The sequence below is a fragment of the Amblyomma americanum genome, chromosome 1, assembly GCF_052857255.1.
Source record: "Amblyomma americanum isolate KBUSLIRL-KWMA chromosome 1, ASM5285725v1, whole genome shotgun sequence".
Lineage (NCBI taxonomy): Eukaryota > Metazoa > Arthropoda > Arachnida > Ixodida > Ixodidae > Amblyomma > Amblyomma americanum.
The window spans coordinates 140,190,908-140,200,781 of record NC_135497.1 but is presented as its reverse complement, the minus strand read 5'-3'; the positions used below and the strand labels follow the sequence as shown (position 1 = coordinate 140,200,781).

The following is a 9,874-nucleotide window of genomic DNA, read 5'->3' as shown; positions in this document are numbered from 1 at the left end:
GCCGAGGGTAACCGCGTTTTAGGAATTCTAAAGACTGATATGGAAGTTACTTACGGTAGGCTACACACCTCTTAATACTCAAGGAGCCTAAAACTAATAGTTAAAACGTTAACTATTCAATATTAGTTAATCAGCCTGCTAGTTAGCAAGTCTTAGCTAAATTCTGATGTACTACACCGGTCAAAATGCTGAAAACCGAAAAAAAATAAGCCGAAAAGCCAAAAGCCGAAAAAAAAAGCGTTTTTCCAATGAAAAATCCCATTTTTAAAAATTGTGCAAAGTCTTAGGTGAAACACCTTGTATATGCATGGGTGAAATTTCCCCAGTGCAATAAGCGATAACGAAGGCCAATGAAACGTCACTTTAAGAAACTGGCGCTGACGAAGGCACAAGCACTCGTGGCCCCCGGTAGCTCAGGATACAAGCCGTCAGTGCCGTGCCTTGCTACCTGCTTGGGAAGATTACCCTTCCGGTCACCAGGTGACGCAAGCGTACAACTGGCTCGAATCATGTGTCAAGTCTAGCAAAACAGCGGACTTTGGATCGTTCGCTAATCTAGCTCCTTAGCGAAATTTCAACTTCGAACGCATGTAAGAGGAATGCCGTTTTTGCACGGTGTGTCTCAGGGGTCGATGCTAAACACCTGGGAAACTAAAAAATAGTCTCTGCCGGTCAGTGCGACTGCTGATGATAAAAACACGCGATTCTTTTTCAAACCTTGCTGGCTGGCTGAGCATAGGCCGGATTCACATTGTTTTTTTCATGACTGATCACTTCCTGACCAGCCGACGCCACGCATATTCGTCGAACTATGGATTACCTGTGCATGAGGACCACGAATTGTAATTGCATAAAAATGCGGTTTTAACAAAAGCATCCTTATCCTTAGAGAACTACAGCAATAAACTTCCTTCTATAATGGCTTTATTTGTCCTAGTATTTGTATTATATTCATTTCTGAAAATAGTGTTGCGTGCGCTCACTCATCATTTTAGTCTCTTCTTTTTCTATCTTGCATTGGTTCTAAACGTAGTTTTTGGTCCGTTATGCGTCATTATTCAAGTTAGCGCTCGGCCATTTTAGTTCTCTTCTTTTACTGTATGAAGCTTTCTTCGCCTAAGCACTGGCCAAATATTACTTGGCTGGTTTTGCTTATATAATCGTAGTCAGAATTGTAGATATTAAGCGATTGCCACTTTTTTTAATAACTGCTGTCTTCTCGATCGTTCCTTAGAGCCTTGTGAACCAAATGATTAACTCGTATGGACACGTCTGTTGATGACCGCGCCCCTGCCGACGTCTGACTTACCTGATCTCCTTAAGGCGGTACACAGAAGACGATACCTCTGTTCGATGTGCTCTGCAATGTACTTTAGGTGAGGCACCATCTGATATCCCAGTGAGCAGTTGGCGTCCTGTTGGCTTTTATACGCACACAGTCCGTATTTTTCCACTTCGCTGCAATGTAACAGAAATGCACAATTGCCACATGCCATCATAGACTATGTTCTTTTTTTCTTTTTGCAACTCAAGCATCCGTGTCACTGATATGACTTGATAAGACCGTTCCATGAGCTTGGCTTCAAAGCCACTTTACCTTGTAACTGGCGCTAACTGCAGTCTAAGAAAGCAAATAAAAAACAGCGAGTCTTATTCAGCAGCTCAAATGTCTTGATTCAGTAGGGTATAGAGCAAGGCCAGTTGGTACATAGTTATAAAGAGTTGCAAGTCCAGTGTCGTCCTGTGTCCCTCTCTGTGTCTGCGTCCTTCCACTGTTGTTTTTTCCTGAGATCAAATGTCTTGACAAGCTGTTCTACCAGACGGCCATGCGATAGCCATCTACAAAGTAAGCAAGCAACGGGTTTTGTTTCTTTGCCCTGCAGGGGACCGCTTAAGGCCCTCCTAGAGCTCTAAATCGGTATAACGTAGAGAGAACCATTGTCCTCACTTTTGAAAACCTTTTCGCCTTTAGGGGTACCTTAATGGCTCCACTGTACGGCTGAGAAGCAAACCACCACATTGCCTGGTTATTTTTGGCAAGTACAGTACGTGTGTGTGTGTGTGTGTGTGTGTGTGTGTGTGTGTGTGTGTGTGTGTGTGTGTGTGTGTGTGTGTGTGTGTGTGTGTGTGTGTGTGTGTGTGTGTGTGTGTGTGTGTGTGTGTGTGTGTGTGTGTGTGTGTGTGTGTGTGTGTGTGTGTGTGTGTGTGTGTGTGTGTGTGTGTGTGTGTGTGTGTGTGTGTGTGTGTGTGTGTGTGTGTGTGTGTGTGTGTGTGTGTGTGTGTGTGTGTGTGTGTGTGTGTGTGTGTGTGTGTGTGTGTGTGTGTGTGTGTGTGTGTGTGTGTGTGTGTGTGTGTGTGTGTGTGTGTGTGTGTGTGTGTGTGTGTGTGTGTGTGTGTGTGTGTGTGTGTGTGTGTGTGTGTGTGTGTGTGTGTGTGTGTGTGTGTGTGTGTGTGTGTGTGTGTGTGTGTGTGTGTGTGTGTGTGTGTGTGTGTGTGTGTGTGTGTGTGTGTGTGTGTGTGTGTGTGTGTGTGTGTGTGTGTGTGTGTGTGTGTGTGTGTGTGTGTGTGTGTGTGTGTGTGTGTGTGTGTGTGTGTGTGTGTGTGTGTGTGTGTGTGTGTGTGTGTGTGTGTGTGTGTGTGTGTGTGTGTGTGTGTGTGTGTGTGTGTGTGTGTGTGTGTGTGTGTGTGTGTGTGTGTGTGTGTGTGTGTGTGTGTGTGTGTGTGTGTGTGTGTGTGTGTGTGTGTGTGTGTGTGTGTGTGTGTGTGTGTGTGTGTGTGTGTGTGTGTGTGTGTGTGTGTGTGTGTGTGTGTGTGTGTGTGTGTGTGTGTGTGTGTGTGTGTGTGTGTGTGTGTGTGTGTGTGTGTGTGTGTGTGTGTGTGTGTGTGTGTGTGTGTGTGTGTGTGTGTGTGTGTGTGTGTGTGTGTGTGTGTGTGTGTGTGTGTGTGTGTGTGTGTGTGTGTGTGTGTGTGTGTGTGTGTGTGTGTGTGTGTGTGTGTGTGTGTGTGTGTGTGTGTGTGTGTGTGTGTGTGTGTGTGTGTGTGTGTGTTTCAGCTGCACTGATCTTTACGGAAATGGCGAACTGCGTTCACAAGATCGATACGGCCGAGTGTCAAATCGGCCCCGAATAGGTGCGCAGAGTGCATACTCAATTTTGCAGGCGGCTAACAGCATAACCTTGCGTTGTTGAAATCCGATGCTAAGTTAAATTATTTACACTCTTTCAACTCCTTGTGAGCTCTGTCCAAAAAGCACAACGGCGAAAAGCACTGCCTCAGCTGTGATGAACACCGAGGGCGGCAAATAGCCCACGAAGGTGAATCTCAGCGCCAGTTGGAAGAAATATATCCGAACATGGGTTCTGAGCAGCGCATAAGCTACTTTACTGGGTCTGAAAAGACCGACGGAACAGTTTCATGTGGAGTGCCTGCGAACATTCTTCAAGCGCTCAGTTGATGAGCAAAACCTGTTTACTGGTTGTAATTTATTCATTTATATTAACTGCTAGGATTAGTTACCAATTTTGCGCGATAATATTATACCAGTACACAAAGATATTCTCAACATTTTTTTTGCAGTTTCTAATGTGTCACACGGTATCAAAAGTTTGTTTCTCCGGCATCATGAAACCTACCACAACCCCGTTATGTCAGCGCAACAGCTGATGAGCGCCTGGCAGAATTCACAGAGAAGAGGCAGTGCCCAGCCGGACCTATAGTGCGTGAATTAAGCGCATCTGAAACCATCGCAGCCGCCCTTGTCACTCCTCGTCTCACGTCAAACCGTCTCCGGCTTGCCGCCTAAAGCGACTTGAAGGTGATCACTTCATGCTTAACCTACTCGGATAAAACTGTGCTAACGCCGCCGCGGTGGCTTAGTGGTTATGACACTCGGCTGCTGACCCGATAGACGCGAGCTCGATCCCGCCAGCGGCGGTCGCATTTCGATGGAGGCGAACTGCTAGAGGCCCGTGTGCTGTCCGATGACAGTGCACGTTAGAGAACCCCGGGTAGTCTAAGTTATCCCGAGCCCTCTAGTATGGCATCTCTCATAGCCTGAGTTGCTTTGGGACGTTAAGCCCCATAAGCCAAACTAAACAAAACAAAACTGCTCTAACACGGTTACTCTTCCCGAGAAAGCTGTAACGAATACACGAGTTCCGCGAGCCTCCTCCATGTTGCACCGTCATATTTGTTGCGGACTACGTGACTGTCACGCCAGGAAAAAATTGGTCGTTTTGGCCGGAGCGAATGTGATAATCTTCAAATCGCGCCAGACTACGGGACTGAGGAGCGCCTACAGGCTTAGGTCGATGACATGCCTGCGTAACTTACGGACACAGCGATGGAAGTGATATCGCTGAGCGCTTATTGGAGACATGCACAGCACTGTCGTAGAAGCGATTTCCGCAGGTTAGAAGCTTTTCAAACGCCTTGTCTGGTCGGCATTCTTTTCTTTGGGCACTCGTGTCATCTGTAAATAAAGGGAGATAGGAGTAGCGGAGTTGGGTAGATCGTCGTTAGGGGTGGCCGAGGACACTAAGAACCCCAAAAACGTGGCACGCCAATCAGGTGACAGCATAATTGGGTTCGTCCTCGTTAGAGAATCCGGTTCGACATCTCCCCGAGGAACGTTCCTCAAGCTGCCAACAAAACCAGCCACTTATCTTCCGCCAACTGCAGCAACGTTTGCTGCCGTCCTCACAGTTCTAGCACTAGAATATCCTCGTCAGACCCCAAGTAGATTAAAATGAGCATTTAACTTTTATGAAATGCTTAAAAAACTCATCACTCCCGCGGCCTAAGTGCTATTGGAAGTCAGAGAGTACTCACTGTTCTTCCCCGTAGTCAGCTTTTCAACAGCCGCGAAATGATAGGGGCGCTCTCAGCAGCTTCTGAAATTGGCTGATTTGTCTAAACCATATTTCTGCTCCCAGCGGCCAAACCGCTCCCAAGCCTCTCGAGCATTTTCATGATACTTCTTGTAATTTTGATTTAAATACGCATTTTGTCATGCATGTATTTAGCTAAGTATACACCTTAAAACTACTCCGCATGTTTGTGTAGCCAAAAGTCCGTAGCACAGAGAATGGAGAAAACTTTAACGCAAAAACTGTTGGACCTACGGCTTCCAGATGTTGTGCGCACACTCACGGCACCGCCGGGGCTTGAGGTATGTACTTGTATTAATGCTGACAGGCCGAACTTTCGCTCGGGTCTGACGAGGATATACCGATTAGGTCCGGAAGTAAACTACCTACGTATTTACGTTGGCTTCACAGCAGTGCTCTGTAAATGTATCGGTTATGCTATACTCGGCTATAGGAGTTTCAGGATTCGTGAAGGGAAGGGGAACCATGCCACTAATGGAAAACAACACTTTTCTCTTGCCTGTACGAATGCGCGCAACTCCGGCGTCACGCTAATATTCAGCAAGATAGCATTTACTGAGCAAATCGATACTTGAACGTGTGGCTAGCGCTATGAAATGATTGATGTGCTTTAAGTTCGGGTGCCATATGGCACTTGCATACTCATGTCTCGCTGCACACTCGCTTCATAACTCATCTGCAAATTATTGCGCCGTACATTGCTCGCGTGTAACTGTATACCGACTGAGCACTCCCTGTGCGTCAACGCTAAGAACCAGTGTTGCCCTGTACCACTATCGTTGCCGTTATCATACGCAGATAGTAGCTTGTTTAAACTTACTGCTGCCGCACTAACATTACCTTCACCGCGCCCGCGAGGGAATGTGCATGCGCGAACTGCGCGTGCGCAACTAGCGTCCCACTGTAATGGTGCAGCAGTATGCAGTTACATTAAGCTGAACCTAATGTAACCGTGGCACAAAAGTCGCGTGCACAAGCGCATCACACTCAGGGAAGCCCATTTGGAGGGAGAAGAAAATCCAGAAACGTCAGCTTGCAAGAACGGCGTGGTATTACTGAACAAGATAGCTCCCGTTCAAGCCCATTTTCATGAGAGCAAAGACGGAGAAACTACTAGAAATCGACAGAGATGTCATGAGTTAGACGTCAGTGATAGTTCTGTTCTTTGTTGTGAAGGCGCAATAAATTAATCTCGTCATTGCAAAAAGAATCTGGCGTTCGCCATTATATTACACTTTGCATCGACGGCGTCGTGTGGTTTAGTAAAGCGGGAAGTTAAAGGGGAGTTCCCTTGAGAAAATTTGATGGGTCTTGGGCGACAGGAGTAAAAAAGAGAACGCACATTTCGTGTCTTCACCTAGTGCTATAGCGTTTCAGCAACCCTACTGTGTGGAATGAACCCGGAGCGTAGGTGAGTAGTATTGGGAGTGTGGAAAACTTACTGTAGCAGTTGCGGAAGTATTTTTTCTGCATGCCTTCCACCAGCGTGTCGTTGTGCCTAGCTAATGCTGTTTCATTGTCGCAGTAGGAAATCCTCCAGCTGTCTCTGACGCAGACCACGTAATCAGCAAAATCCCTGCGTAGTGCATGCAACAGCGCTTGTTCAACGTAAGCAATGGTGCACGAAACGACATAGTGCCTACGGCAAAGGGACGCACGCCAGACCGCGCGAAAGTAACAAACTTATTCTATCGAGAACAATTCGCCTTACTGACTCAGACAGTAGGCTCTACACTAGGCACAGACTCTACACTCAAACGTTTGGTTATGAAGGTCGGTCTGGTTTTATGGGGTGTAACGTCCCAAAGTGACTCAGTCTATGAGGGACGCTGTAGTGGAGGGCTGCGGATAATTTCGACCACCTGAGGTTCTTTAACGTACACTGACATCGCACAGTACTCGGGGCTCTAAAATTTCGCCACCAGCGGAATGCGACCGCCGCGGCCGGGATCGAACCCGCGTCTTTTGGGTCAGCAGCCGACCATTGTAACTACTCAGCCACCGCAGCGGCGCTTCTATGAAGTCAAGTCGGCACAAAATAACCTCATCGCATTGCATAAACAAACTAAATGCACTGCTAATGCACACAACAAGTTCTTTTTTAACCTCAAAGCGGTCGTCATTTCCTCTTTCTTGCTTGCGTACAGTTCACGATAATTACACAGTGAAATATGTACAGTCAAAACAAGGTATTTCTTATCATGAGATCGATTAAACGATGTATGCTTTTCGGCGAGTAAGAGTGAGCAGGTCTCAGTGTCTGGATCAGGAAAAAGAAAGCGCTTTTGTTCATCCGAAACGTTTGTAAAACGCCACACCACTCCATTTTTAGTTCTGGTGCGAATCTGTGTAGCTTTTTTTTTCAATATAGGCAGATGCATAGCTTATTTTAAGGTAAGTAGAAAAAAACGAATTATTTAATGCAACTTCGTGTGATGCCGGTATACTGAGCAAATAATCGATTCTCTCGCTGAGGGAATTTTCCGCAGTTGTTACCCGCCGCGGTGTATCTGGAGCTTTGGCAATCGGCTGCTGATGCCAAGGTAGCGGGACTGAATTCAGAAGAGCGTGTTGTCGGGCAAGTTGGCTTTGCATGATATAGAAAAAGTTAGCGCAAAACTTAGACGAAGACAGAGAAGAAACACACGAGAGATTCCGCCGCGGCCGCATTTTGTTGAAGGCAGAGTTCAAAAACGCTGCCTGTGTTATGCGATGTGAGAGCACAGTAAGAAACCCCTCGAGACCTCAATTTATTCTGGTCCCTCCACTACGGCATCCGTCATAACCCACGTGCGACTTCGGGATGGTAAACCCCACATACCGCATTAAAGCAGACCTTGTTGCGTTGGGCTTATCGGATGCTGAAGTGGCTGTTCGCCTGCGTCGTCTACTTCGCCGTACCTGCAGTTGCGGGTCAGGTCACCTTGCACTTCTTTGACCCTCTGATGGAGTGCCTGCGTGCACTGCCTTTTCAACTTCTGATAACTTTCGCCGTTGCAGGGCACTCCTGCAAACAGGAGACAGCAAGCCAGGCATATCATATCGTAATGCTGGCAAAACACCGGATGCTCTGTGGTTATTGTGCGTTCGAATATGCACAAAATGTTGGACTTTGGACAGCTGCTGCTCAGACGAATTCAGGATGGCAGTTATACACTTTTGGCGTGACACGAGTCAACTGTCCAGACATCGCACGATAAGTGTCTCTCACCGGAACAAAGCTTCATCAACAGCAGGAACAAGAAGCAGAATGGCCACAGCACAGCCTTCGTCATCTTTCCGGATCGGATCTATATACTTGGTATTGCTAGAAAGGGTAGGGGGAAAACACAGCCGGCTCAGCGTTACAATACCATTCAGAAGAACGTGACACTTACGCCAGCGCTTACCTTTCGCTGTGATGGGCGCTGCCAACTTCGTTTTCATCTTCTATTGTGCAAGTATTCACCTGGGCAGGTTGGTGATGTAGCCAAGGCGTCGTCGTCGTCGTCGTCGTCGTCGTCGTCGTCGTTGTTGTTGTTGTTGTTGTTGTTGTTGTTGTTGTTGTTGTTGTTGTTGTTGTTGTTGTTGTTGTTGTTGTTGTTGTTGTTGTTGTTGTTGTTGTTGTTGTTGTCGTCGTCGTCGTCGTCGTCGTCGTCGTCGTCGTCGTCGTCGTCGTCGTCGTCGTCGTCGTCGTTGTTGTTGTTGTTGTTGTTGTTGTTGTTGTTGTTGTTGTTGTTGTTGTTGTTGTCGTCGTCGTCGTCGTCGTCGTCGTCGTCGTCGTCGTCGTTGTTGTTGTTGTTGTTGTTGTTATTGTTGTTGTTGTTGTGATCCTCATGCTATGGCACATGCCCACATAGGGGGATTGGCTAAGAATTGGGGGCACAGAGAGTTTTTCAGGTAAATATTTCCTGGACGAAAATAAAATGAATGCTGAAGAAGGAAGAAGTAAACAAAAAGGAACAGCGAAATGAAACGGGAAATGCATAACGCACGCAGGAGATAGACACTGAGCTATATAGCCGAGTGGTGTAATGATAATGGTAATTGTAAGAAGATAAATCAGATTGAAAAAAAAAAGTTAGCCTAGTCGCTGGGTGGTTGAATGATTTTTTTTACCCCAATGGGAAATAGGAAGAGAGCCTCTAGCATAGGCGTTGTTAGCCAGAGCTGATTGTGAGCATCCTAAGCAACCACTATAGAGTTTCCGCGCTACGAAAAACGATGGCTTGCTGTCGGAAAAGTTCGCGTTAAAAGTTGCGAAAATAATAAAAGTAAAGACAAAGCTAAACAAAATGAAATGAGTGTTTTCACTCGGTAGAACTAGGAGCAGGATGCGCTAAGTCCAGCATTTGATAACCTGGCAACAAGTCGCTGCACCGAACGGAACGAATCCGACCTTAAACCTAATAAGAGCTTTGCGAAAAGGACCCGGAAAGCAATCATGTTCGGTACGCAAGATTAAGAAATTGATATTACTACTTCAGGGAGCACTGAAGCACCGCTATGTTTCACGGTGGTTATTTCGGATTAATGTAATCCTCATTTTCGGCATGGTGTGAAATGTGGGGTTGAACGTCCCAAAGCTGCGCACGAGCTGTGAAGGACGCCGTAGTGGAGGGCTATGGAATAATTTTCGGCCACCTGGGCTTCTTTATCTGACGTCGCTCAGCACACGGCCGCCCTTGGCACTCCGTCGAAACGCGGCCGCAGCAGCGATTCGATCTCGCGTCCTTGGACTGAACAGCCGAACGCCATGGCAACTGAGGCACCGCGGCAAGTTTTAGCTGGAGTTTTAATGGCTTTATTTCATGGCCGTAAGCAAAGGAAAACGCCGGAAGCTACTATGTAGCATGATGGCGGACCCCCTCTAACGGAGGGCATGCCCTCTATGATAAGGGTGTGAAATAACGCGGAACGCGAATGCGCTATCCTGGCACGTTCCGCTCATGGCAGGATGACGGAATGCCATTAGGAAATTCAGTGGTGGGTTGCTTCTGAGCGCG

General features: G+C 47.0%; 1 protein-coding gene across 1 annotated transcript in view; it reads right to left on the bottom strand.

Moving 5' to 3' along the window:
- The window catches only part of LOC144113754 (uncharacterized), a 13,574-nt gene extending 5,212 nt beyond the window's left edge, over positions 1-8,362 (bottom strand). The window contains exons 1-6 of the mRNA XM_077647059.1: positions 8,279-8,362; positions 8,101-8,196; positions 7,791-7,896; positions 6,332-6,465; positions 4,333-4,471; positions 1,310-1,458 (exon numbers count right to left, since the gene is read on the bottom strand). Coding sequence (XP_077503185.1) covers positions 1,310-1,458; positions 4,333-4,471; positions 6,332-6,465; positions 7,791-7,896; positions 8,101-8,164 — 592 coding nt within the window. The 5' untranslated portion in view covers positions 8,165-8,196; positions 8,279-8,362. The remainder of the gene's footprint in view (positions 1-1,309; positions 1,459-4,332; positions 4,472-6,331; positions 6,466-7,790; positions 7,897-8,100; positions 8,197-8,278) is intronic.
- Positions 8,363-9,874: the final 1,512 nt, after the last annotated feature.